The sequence below is a fragment of the Trichosurus vulpecula genome, chromosome 3 (genome assembly GCF_011100635.1).
Source record: "Trichosurus vulpecula isolate mTriVul1 chromosome 3, mTriVul1.pri, whole genome shotgun sequence".
Taxonomy (NCBI): Eukaryota; Metazoa; Chordata; class Mammalia; order Diprotodontia; family Phalangeridae; genus Trichosurus; species Trichosurus vulpecula.
This window is the reverse complement of record NC_050575.1, coordinates 335237254-335250116: the sequence shown is the minus strand read 5'-3', so window position 1 is coordinate 335250116 and position 12863 is coordinate 335237254. Positions and strand designations below refer to the sequence as shown.

Here is a 12863-nt window from a genome sequence, read left to right as displayed (position 1 = left end):
ACTCTGAAGTCATGGGGAAACCCAAAACTCTAACAGAATAACTGACAAAGTTTTAAAGATATATTAAATCACCTATTATATATTATATTATATATATTATATATTCATATATTATATTATATATTAAATCACCTATATATTAAATCACCAACTTACCTGTTCACAATAGTTCGATTCTATGTTAGACATTAATAATGCATGTATACAAGATAGGATGATCTGAAAATAAAGATTTGCTCATTAGTGATCTGATGCTATATAAATCTATAAAGATCCAAGATTTACAGAAACCTGAAAGCACTTGCCCCTTCAATTTAACTACAGATTATAAACACCATGACAGCGGAGACTGGTTTTGGGGTTTTTTTGCCCTTCTTTGTATCCCCAATGTTTCGCATAGTGTCTGGAGCAGAGTAGGAGTTTTATAAATGTTTGACATACTGACTTGATAGAGAGGAGTACTTCTGGGATTTTGTTAACCACAAAACCACATAGCATCATCAGAGTTCATAGGCGTGAGTTAATTTTTTAAATATTTCTCATTTCTTTCTGAGTCACATGCAGATTTTTTGCTTGATTTCTCAGTGTACTAACTGAGCAGTGATACAGTGGTTAGAGCATTAGACATGGCATCAGGAAGACTTGAGTTCAAATCCAGACTTTGTTACTTACCAGCTGGATGATCCTGGGAAAGTTGCTTACCTGCTGTGTCCCTTAGTTTCCTCATACATAAAATGGGGATAATAGTAGTACCTCTCTCCTAGGGTTGTCATAAGGATTAAATGAGATGGTATTTGCAAAAAGAGCTTTGTAAATCTCAAAGTACTATAGAAATGCTTATTATTAATCTGAATCACAGAAACATAGAATGAGAGCTGGCAAGAACTTTCAGGATCTAGTCCAGATTCTTGAAGGATGATGCAAACAGGCAACTGAAGGCTTGATGTCCGGAAAACCTTCCTCACCATTAGATCTGTCCTAAAGCTGAATGGGCTTCTAGGTTCCCCATCTCTGGAAGCCTTCATGCCGAGGCTGAATGTCGCCTTCTCAGATATGTGATCAGGTATGGATTGACCTAGACAATGCTGAAACCTCCTCCAATTCAGACTCTATGAAATCCTTCCTTTGACACAAAAAGAAATTGAGGTCTAGGCAGTCGAAATTGCTTCCCTTGATCACAACTAGGTTTGCTTTGAGAATTTTTTAAAAAAATGAGTCAGATTTACAAATGTGACAAGTTGACCTTCCAGTAGGATCATGGAATACATTCACAAATGACTGTAATATAAAAAAGAATATCAGTGCATGAGAAAAGTTAAAACAAAATACAGTTGTGGGTTGTTTTTTATTTTTTTTTTTCTTTTTCTTTTTTGTATTTACTTCCCTGAAGCAGCGAGATGTCATAATGGATAGAGCACTGGGCTCTGCAATAGGGAATACCTGAATTCAAATACTGCCTCAGACACTTGCTTAGCTCTGTACTTTAGGCAAGTCATTTAACCTCTGCTTGCCTCAGTTTCTTCTTCCATTAAATGGGGATAATAATAACATCTGCCTCCCAGGCTTTTTGTGAGGATCAGATGAGATAATACTTGTACAGCATTTAACACAGTGCCCGGCACATAGTAGATACTATATTATTATTATTATTATTATTATTATTATCATTATCATTATTTTATAAAAGTATATGCATGTGGAGGTGGTACAGAGAGTACAGTTAGGTCAGGGTAGTAGCTGGTGACCAGCGAAAGTTCACTTGGCAGCTCCTTTTTTTTTTTATTTCTTTCATGCACTGATGATACTTGATTTTGTATTATCGTCTTTTGCGTTCTGTTTTACACATGCTGAGCTTGAGGAGGTAAGAGTCCAGGTAGAAATGTCTAGAAGACAGTTGGAAATGCAGGACTAGAGTTTAGGGAAGATTTATATTTGAAAGGCATTTGAATTCAGGGGATCACTGAAGCCATTGAAGACGGTGAATGAATGGATGAAGGGAAAAGTATTTAACTGTTTACTACGCACCAAACACTTGTTCCAGGTGTCGGCCAAAACATACAAAAGAGGACCAGTCTCTGCCCTCAAGTTCACCTTCTAAAAGGAGGAGGTGAAACTTTGAAGGGAGGCTTGGTCAAGGAGGAGTCTCCAAAGTAGAAAGCAGAGCAAGAGCCAAGGGTAGGAGATAGCTGGTTTCTGAGCCTTGAGATTGCCCACATTCAAGAGCGGGGAGGAAAAAAAGCATCTGAAGTTATATGACACAAACAACTCTACCTGAATGACTATTCCAGTGTTTGGATGAAAGGTGCTCAGTGGGCTCTATCTCAGTTTATCTCAGTACGTCCACATACCTTTTTCATAGCTTTTCTACTTCATAATTGAACTTGTCTGAAAAGAGAGTCTCAATAGAAGTGTAAAAAAAGTATTAAATATTTTCCAGGAAACATGAAATATGTATATGAAATATACATATACATATGATGTTACATGTGGATAGAAAAATGTACAGATACATAGATATCAGCTAAGGGGTGCAGTGGATAGAGCACCGGATCTGGAGTCAGGAAGACCTGAGTTCAAATCTGGCCTTAGACACTTCCACCCTGGGCAAGTCACTTAATCTTGTTTGCCTCAGTTCCTCATCTGTAAAATGAGCTGGAGAAGGAAATGGCAAATCACTCTAGTATCTTTGCCAAGAAAACCCTAATGGGGTCACAAAGAGTTAAACATGATTGAAAAGCAACTGAACAACAGCCACAAATATATATTGCTTGATCCTCTGACCTACAAATCTCAGAATGCCAGTTAGTTCGCAAATTCCTATTATACATAGAAAAATAACATATGGGGAAATGACAGCATATTTCATCATATCGTAAAACAAATTGATTCCTCTCCCATTCCTGTGTTGGGAGGCAACAACAATATGTTTTAAGAATGGAAAAATATAAATTCTAGGCAAAGCTGTTCTTTTTCCTTCTCCAATCTATAATGACTCCTCTGCAAAGCAGTATTTCTAGATAGAGAGAACAGTCTAATTGCCAAAAGAATGCTTTACTTGTATATCCTGGGTACAAGGAGAAAGACCAAGCTACATCAAACTGTTCTAGTTCATCCAAGATATAACTTTTCTAATTAAGTGGGTATATATCATGGAGTTGTGACTGGGCCAGAGAACTGTTATTAACGTACCCTCAGCATTTAAAAAAAATATTCCCTTTGTGCCCAGGGAGATGTAAATATATATATGTCATATATATGTCATATATATATATATGTATGTATGTATGTATTATATATATGCACATACATGTATATATATATGTATATATGTGCATATATCTACACACACATACACACACATATATGGGGGAGATAGAAGAGAAGAAAGAACTTCATTTTTAAATTTCAAATTTATTTTTTTAAAATCTTTGCTAAATATAGTGGCACATGCTTGTTGTCTCTGTTACTGGGGAGTATGAGGCTGGTGGGTCATGTGATTTTGGCAGTTCTGAACTGAAGTAGGGCTAAGCTTGATGGGTGCCCAGAATAAACCTACACCAATATAGTGAGCTCCTGGAAGCATGGGAGCACTAGGTTGCTTAATGAGGGGTAAATTGGCCTAAGTAAAAATGGAACAGGTCAAAGCTTCTGTGCTGATGAACAGTGAGTTCAGGCTTGGGAGGAGCCTCTTCATTTTCAGCTTGTATAAGATAGGGAGGCTCAGTAGGAAGACAGGAAGGAAAGAAGAAAGGAGGGAAGAAGGAAGAAAGGAAGGAAGGAAGGGAGGGAGGGAGGGAGGAAGTGTAACAACAATGTAGCTAGCAGCTACTGTGGCTGTGTAAAACTAACAACAACCAGCACACAGAAGACTGCTAACACAGGTTCTTTGATCTTCTTTACTAAGGAAAGCAACATTAAAGGGTTAACAATCTTACTTTAATCCAACATACAAATATCATTCACTTAATTCAGGAGGAAAAGCCAGAAACCTGAACTTCAGAGCAAATACAAACAAATTGCAAACATACACAATTTAAACAGACCAAATCACAATTCATAGTTACCAGGAAGGCATCAACATCTGGGTTCACAAGCTGGGAGTTCTTAAAATGGCTGCCCAGAGTCCCATGCCACTCTTCCAGAGACTGAGAGCCCCAAGGGAAGATGCCAACCTCTTGAGTTTATATATATTTTGTTCAGGGTCAAAGGGAATCACAGCATGAGACTCACCCATGTGACCTAAAAGCCTCACAAACATGGATCTTAAACCCACACGGCCTAGGCTTTCCCTTGAGGCAAGGAGGTCGTCAAAGACTCCTGATTTAATCAAAGAAACAAAGGCCAGACTCTTCAAGGGCACTTGATTAAATAAGTGCTAAAAGGGAAAACAGTAAAAGAAAGTCCCACCTTAATTACCAGTACAGGAAAGAAGGAAGGGAAGAAGGGAAGAAGGGAGGAAGGGAGGAAGGGAGGGAGGAAGGAAGATTCCCTTTGCAAGTTACATAGTTTTCTTTCATCGAAAGCCCTATGTTATTACATAGTTACCATGTATCCCAAGCATTTAAATATGGTGAGAGAATACTTTTCCATTCTTATTTGAGAAAAAATGATTTAAGCATTCTTTAAATTGCCCAGTAAAAAAAACATCATCACAAGTGTCTTTCTTGGGCTTTGGATACTTATGTGGACATGCAAAAGAAAAAGATCCCAATTTAGCATAAAGTAGCAATTGGGTTCTATGTATGCAGAGAGTACCTAAAAATATAAACCTCAAAGCGCTATATTAAGTCAGCTATCATATGTCATGCCTTTTAAATGGCTTCTAATATAAAATTTTAGCGATGTTTTTGGAAACTACCATTTATAGAATTCCTGACTTCTTAGTAATAGCAAACAGAAACATAGTAAGAAAGAAAGGAATAGATTTTGGGGCATTATCTTAAAATTCATTTAAAAAAATCTTTTTAGTGCTGGACCAATACCGATAGTTTGCATTATTGTTGTTCAAACCCAGTGATGAAAGTTTTGTTAGAAGGCTTTTTGATTCTTATATAGTCAAAATTATTATATGTTTAATAAAAACAATTTTAAATATAAGAAAATATTACATAATTATGTTTTTGGAAGACACACAGAAGCCTCTCAGTGTAAACAAGAAAATAAAATAAGCAAAAGGGAAAATGATTTTTTTGTTGTTGTTGCACCTTAAGGCTAATTGGTGGTGAGGTAACAAATAGCAAGATGAAGAAAGGAAGGTTAGTGGTTTTTTTTTCTATTCTATACAGAGAAGTAGATAAATGGCAGTAGCAGGAATTCCTGTGTAGCCAGAATGGAGAACTTCAGGGTTGGTAAAAAGAAAAGTAACTGAATTCCCTTAAGCTATTCAGAGAGATGGTGAAAGACATCAAAAGCTATTTGAACTAATGATAGCAGTCTTAGACTAGTGTCCTTTTCAGTGTAAAAAGTAAAAGAACATTTGGCAAAGTGAAATTCTGACACAAGTTTTTACATAATTTTTTTGGTTTGGAGCTTTATTACCAATTTTTTTAAAAGGAAAAAAGCGAGAACGGCTAGAATAGAAATTCTAACCTAAATAGCAATTTAACACAAAAGAACATTTACTATCTGTCACTGCTAAATAAGGCTCTGAGATGTATGAATGACTTCTAAGTCTCTTAGATCTCTATTTTAAACATGAATTGCCCTAGTAAACCACCTCTTCATGGGAATCCCCTTTAGAGAACAAAACTTTTTTTTCGCAAAGTCAGGAAATAAGCAATAAGAGAAAAAAATTATGGATGACACATTGCCTAAGAAAATGGTTTATAAACTGTGTTTCATAGAACCTATAGTATTCTACCAGGTATCCTGAGGATTCTTTGAAATAAGATATGGCCATCAAAATCCTGAGCCTGGTGTCCCACAAGTTGTCCATCCCTATCACCACCACCTCTCAGTATCCCTAGCTTCTTTCAAAGTTTGTCTCAATGGCAACCTCTTATATTAGGTCCTTCCTGATCATCCCCCTCACCTGCCCCTGCCCCAGTCTGGTTTTTGAAGAGGCAGAGGAACTAGAGACCAAATTGCCAACATTGACTAGATTATAGAGAAAGCAAGGGAGTTCCAGAAAAACATCTACTTCTGCTTCATTGACAGCACTGAAGTCTTTTGCTGTGTGGATCACAACAAAATGTATCAAGTCCTTAAAGAGGAATACCAGATCATTTCACTTGTCTCCTGAGGAACCTTTATGTGGATCAAGAAGCAGCAGTTAGAACCAAATATGAACAATTGATTAGTTTAAGTTTGGAAAAGGAGTATGACAAGGCCGTATATTGTCACTCATTTAACTTATATGTAAAGTACATCATTCGAAGTGCCAGGCCAGATGATTCAAAAGCCATAATTAAGGTTGCCAGGACAAATATCAACAATCTCAGATATGCAGATGATACCACTCTGATGGCAGAAAGTGAAGAAGATTTAAGGAGAGTGTAAAAGCTATTTTGAAGCTTAACATAAAAAAAGCTAAAATCATGGCAATTGGTCCCATCACTCCCTGGCAAATAGAGGGAGAAGAAATGGAAGCAGTGTCAGATTTTATGTTCTTGGGCTCAAAGATCACTGCAGATGGTGACTGCAGACATGAAATTAAAAGACACTTGCTCCTTGGAAAGAAAACTATGGCAAATCTGGACAGCCTACTAAAAAGCAGAGACATCAACAAAATAGTCCAAGCTATGGTTTTTCCAGTAGCAATGTATGGCTATGAGAGCTGGACTACAAGGAAAACTAAATGCCACAGAATTGACACTTTCAAATTGTGGAGCTGGAGAAGACTTTTGAGAGTCCCTCAGACAACAAGGAGAACAAATCAGTCAATACTTAAAGAAATTAACTCAAACTATTTGTTGGAAGGTCAAATACTGCAACTGAAGCTTAAATACTTTGGCCACATCAGAAGACAGGACTCATTGGAAGGGATCCTGATGTTGGGAAAGATTGAAGCCAAAAGCAGAAGAGGGTGACAGAGGATGAGATGGATAAATAATGTCATGGAAGCAATGAACATGAGCTTGGAGAGACTTTAGGAGATAGAAGAGGATAGGAGATCCTGGTGTGCTATGGTCCATGGGATCACTAAGAGTCAGACACAACTGAATGACTGAACAATGATCCACCCATCTGCTCCACCAGCTGAATGTTTACTATGTTTACTTTGTATGCATCTTATTTTGTTTTGTAGTTTTGTGTCATACCCCCTTATTAGACAATAAGTTATAGAGGACAAGGATGGGGGCTTATCCCATATATGTCCTGTAACACCTAGTACAGAGCCCTATACATAGTAGTTATGTTTTTAAAAAAAATATTTCTTGAATCGAGCTGAATTTTCTAAAGCTTCCAATACACATATGGCCCTTTAAGATGCAGGTTGTACTTCTGATACTCAATATACTTGAAAGGTCAGGAAAAGGAAACAGAATAAGAAATGAGAGAGTGGAGGGAGGGAGAGAGAGGGAGACAAATGAAGGAGAAGAATAAAGGGGATAGAGAGGTCAGGAGCTAGTGCAGTTCCTTCCTCCTCCCACGGCTACTTATCCAACCTCCAGTTTACATTGGTAGGCTATGTCCCCAAAAGGCAGCTACTACTACTTTCAAGGTTCTAGGCATAAATATGAGGGGCTAAGGTTTCCAGTACTATCAATCATGAACCCCATCAGTGTGCTTCCCATTAAAAATCAGCCAGACAGTTAGCTTTTTAGCAAAAATATTTACTAAAATAGTATAGCAAGAACTGTAGTGACAAAAATACCCCCTCCCCCAAAGTCTGAGGCACATTCTCTTACAAAAACACACAGGATCCATGGGGAAAGTGGGCACAAACTTAAAGAGCAATGGCAATGCAGCACATATGTAGAGATCACATTTGATAAGGGGTTAACTCAAAACTTCAATTATTGAATGTCCTTTTCTCTCTTTGTAGTCTCCCCAAGAAATTTTATTTGAATATAGTTCTATGTTAAGCTCCAAGAGTCAGTAGTTTTGTAAAGTACATGGGCAGCACTCCTCTCTGCCAAGAGGAGTCACACTTCCTGAACTTTCTTTCCACAAGTGACTATCACTACTGGTTGTATATGTTGCCTCCTACTGGTCCAGTCTCTCTGATCCCAGCTAGAAATAGCCACAGTGTAGAGATACACAGTTAGGAGACAAAAGTGTAAGAGGAACAGCAAGTAGGCCAGGGTAGCTTGATGGTAGAGTATATGGAGAGGAGTGAAGTTTGAGAAGCCTGGAATGGTACCAAGGTTATACATGTGTAATCATGCAAAACATTATTTCCATATTGATCACATTGTGAAAGAAGACAGAGACCAAAACTAAAAATAAAATTAAAAAACATGAAAAAAATAAAAAGTGAAAAAAACTGCTTTGATTCTGCATTCAGATATCCATCAGTACTTTCTCTGGAGGTCGACAGCATTTTTCAACATGAGTCCTTTGGGACTGTCTTGGGTCATTGTATTGATGAGAATAGCTAAGTCGTTCATAGTTGTTTATCGTACGGTATTGCTGTTTTGTTGTTCAGTTTTGTCCAACTCTTTGTGACCCCATTTGGGGTTTTCTTGGCAAAGATACTGGAGTGTTTTGCCATTTCCTTCTCCAGCTCATTTACAGATGAGAATACTGAGGCAGAAATTAAGTGACTTGCCCAGGGTCACTCAGCTGGTAAGTGTCTGAGGCCACATCTTCCTGACTTCAAACCTGTTGCTCTGCCTACTTTGCAACCTAGCTACCTTATTTACCCCATGAGGTTTTTCCTGGTCCCCTCAGACGCTAGTGCCTCCCCCACAAAATTATGTTGTATTTATCCTGCAGATATTTTGAATTTACTTTATGTGATATAAGTAAATATATTTAGTAAATATATTTGAGATAGCTGGGTGGTACAGTGGTTAGAACCCTGGGCTTGGAGTCAGAAGATTTGAATTTAAATCCAGCCTCACACTTTTCCTACCTGTATAACCTTGGGCAAGTCACTTAACCTCTATTCGTCCCAGTTTGTTCAACTATAAATTGGGGATAATAAGAGCACCTACTTCCAGAGGTTGTTGTGAGGATCAAATGAGATAATGTTTGTAAAATTCTTAGCACGGTTCCTGGTACATAGTAGGCACTTAATAGATTCTTATTCCCTTTCTTTCCCTTCCTCTTCCCCTTCCATATATACATATATACATATATGTATACGCGCACGTGCACACACACGTTGCTTTACCCAATGCAATGTGGGCAGGGACTGTTGTTTTTGTCTTTGTATTCCTAGTACCTAGCATACTGTCTGGCACATAGTAGGCTCTTAATAATGTTTATTAATTAATTGGTTCCCTCCTTCCTTCTATCCTTTCTTCCCTCTCTTTCCTTCTTTCTTTTTCTTTTTACAAATGTTATAGTCTATTGTTTATTTGGTGAATTTAGAAACTAGGTGATTTTTCTTTTAGGAATTTCAAAACAATCATTGAATTTCTAGTTTCTTGCTACTAGAGGTTCCTCCAAATATTATTTGATGTCTTGAAAAAGATTTATTTTGATAGGAAAATTGCCAACAAACCCTAAGAACTCCTATTTGAAGCTCTTCTGGGAGTATAGTGATTTATGTAAAATAGACATTTTCATTTAAAAAATGCATAATCCTCGATGACAGACATGGAAACAGCAGGTGACTCTGTGACCTCTCAGAGCTTTGCTATCATAACAAGTCTAATGATTGGTAGCATTTTGCAGACAGGTTTAATTAACTCGAAGTGGGGCACTTTTCTGAGTTGTCAGCATTTTATCAAAAGTACATGAGATGGCTTGAAAGGTAAACAATATTTTCAAAATCAGTATGCAAATATAGTCAACAGCAATTATAGAACTCACATAGAGGAGTGATCAGCCTTTCAAATGAACCAAATACAACCAAAATAGTCGCATCTGTTTTTCATGGCAATCCACCAGTTTAAATTTGACTAAATGTTCCCATCGCTGAATTGTACTGTCTGTATTCATTTAGGTTAAACATTGTTATTTAAATTAATCAGATAAATTATTTTAGTTGCAATTTCAATACTTTTCTCTTGAGATTATAGACAAAGAGAAGTGACAAATAAATTGGAATAATTTGGAGAATATAAAAATGGTCAATATTTTCTTTGACTTTGATGAGTTTTTGCACTGATTGGATCGATTTTATGTGTTGCCTAGACTTTTTTTTCTCCTCTCTTTCAGCCTTGCCTTACACCCAGATAAAACCTTGGTTGCGACTGGACAAGTTGGGAAGGATCCTTACATTTGCATTTGGGATTCTTATAATGTACAGACTGTTTCCATTCTTAAAGATGTACATACACATGGAATTGCTTGTCTGGCTTTTGATTCAGATGGACAGGTATGGATATTATGTGGTTTGTTTTTTTTAAAATATCTTCTCTTTAGTCTCCAAAGTCTTCTAACTTGCAGTAATTTTGAAGTCATAACTTAAAGAAAACAGTGTCTGTGCCTACAGCAGCATTTGGTTTTGTGAAATGGCTGTGAGCAGAAAAACTTCCGTAATGGTGGTCCTTTTTGTAGAGACGATAATTGTACAAAGCAGAAGTAGAAGCCTTAAAGGTGGCCATCTTTTAGTTTGGAGGCAAATCTAAACCAGGTTGGGAACAAAGACATGTTTTTCTATATTGAAGAGATACAGAACTTCTGGAAGGCCTTGTGAGCTCTTAAAAATAATTTGGATTTTCAGATACAGTGCTGGACTTGGAGCCATGAAGGACCTGGATCTGAATCCAACCTCTGGCACTCATAAGCTGCGTCCCTGTGAGCAAATCACTGAGCCTCATTTTCTTCATCAGGAAAAAAGGAATAATAATATAAACAATGATAATTTAACATTTATGTTACTATAATACATATATCATGAACAATTTGAATATTATATAATTTGTATTATATATTTGTATCATATAATTATAATACAACATATATTATAAATATAATTTTTATTATAATAAAAAAGGAATAATACCTACAATACCGTACAGATGGGATAATGCATGTAAACCACTTTGTAAGCCTCCAAGCTTCTGTGATTGGTGCTTCCTAGAAAACAGCTACCTAGGACTGAAAACAAGACTGCCGAGGGACAGGGCTCATTATGGGAATGCCTTGATGGTTCTTCCAGTCAGAGTGCTTTATGCTTCTGAACGGTGAGGATTAGAGAACAGTAATCTGTAGATGGAACTCTGGATTTTAAGGAGATTTGCAAAATCTCCTTCTTTGAAATTCAGTAGATGCAGAAAGAGTTTTTTTATCTATTTGAGACAATTATGATTCCTCTGAAAAGTGGAAAAATAGCCAAAATTATAGAAATAATAGATACTGGGATAGGAAGAGACCACAGGAATCATTTAGTCCAACCTTCTTATTATAGACATAAGGAAGCTAAGGTCCCCAGAGGTTAAGTAAGTCACCTGAAGGACACACAGCTAGTTAGTAGAAGCATAATGAATGGCTAGGAAACAAACCTTATGACTTCCTGATAATCCCATGAGTACATGATCATATATACATATATACACACATACATACACATATATACACACATGTGTATATACATATAGGTATACATACATGCATATTTACACATGTATACATACATGCATACATACATGTGTGTATCCCAACAATTTAGCCACCCTCTTACTATATTCTGCTCAACCTCATTACTGATTTTTTTTTAAAGAATTGTGGTTATTTTAAGTCAGGGCTGTCCAAAATGCGTCCCACCTACAAGCATAGAAATTTACATAAATGCTTTAATTAATGAAGCCCAGCTACCACAGAGCTCTCACTAAAATGGCAAATCAAAATATATTGTCTATTGTTTCAATAAAAGCCTAAGATTGGACAGGCCTGTAATCTAAGTGATAGTATCTTTAATATTTTTAATTGATTTTTGGGTGGTGTCCAGATCTATGATTGGTAAAGGGATTCCTTCTACCAATACTGATCAGCCATTGTTCTGAAATTTATAGCCTTATAGGATTGCCTTAGCCCAGGGCCTAGAGAAATTAAGTGATTTGCTGCTAGTATGTGTTAGAAGCAGCACTTGAACTCAGGTCTTCATGTCTCTGAGGCTGACCCTTTCTTCGTCTACCATACAAAATTGCTTCTCAAAGGCAATTCTTTAGAGATTATATAAGGTTAAGTAGATATAAGGGGAAGAGAAGAGGAAGTTAATAAGTATTTATATAGCTCCTACTAGTATATTGCCAGGCACTGTGCTAAGCGCTTTACAAATATTATTTCATTTGTTCCTCACAGTGCCCTGAGAGGTAGGTTACAGTTGAGGAAACTGAGGCAAGCAAGAGTTAAGTGACTTGCCCTGGGTCATACAGCCTGTTAAGTGTCTGAGACCATATTTGAACTCAGCTTTTCCTGACTCTTGGCCCAGAGTTCCATTGCGCCACCAGTTGGTACTATTATTCTCATCTTACAGATGGGGAAACTGAGACAGAGCTTAAGTGACTTGCTCAGTATCACAAAACTAGGAAGTGTCAGAGTCAGGATTTGAACTCATGTCTTTCTGACTCTAGGCTTAGCATTTCATCCATCGTACCACATTGTTTCCTAGTATTGTTCTACCCAAGTAGGTTATTGGCTTCTGAAACAACCTAAGGAAAATTTTAGTGGCTATATAGATGAGGACACTTTGAAGAGAGATAAATGTGCATACACACTCACACACATGCACACGCACACACACACGCACATGCACACACACATAATAATGCAAAGTAAGGAATGATATTGCCTAAGAAGTACAA

General features: G+C 37.1%; 1 protein-coding gene across 2 annotated transcripts in view; it reads left to right on the top strand.

Annotated features, from left to right (window-relative positions):
- EML6 (EMAP like 6) overlaps positions 1-12863 on the top strand; it is a 313373-nt gene that overhangs the window by 134760 nt on the left and 165750 nt on the right. For both annotated transcript variants that reach the window (XM_036748788.1, XM_036748789.1), the window contains exon 2: positions 10273-10432. In XM_036748788.1, coding sequence (XP_036604683.1) covers positions 10273-10432 — 160 coding nt within the window. The remainder of the gene's footprint in view (positions 1-10272; positions 10433-12863) is intronic.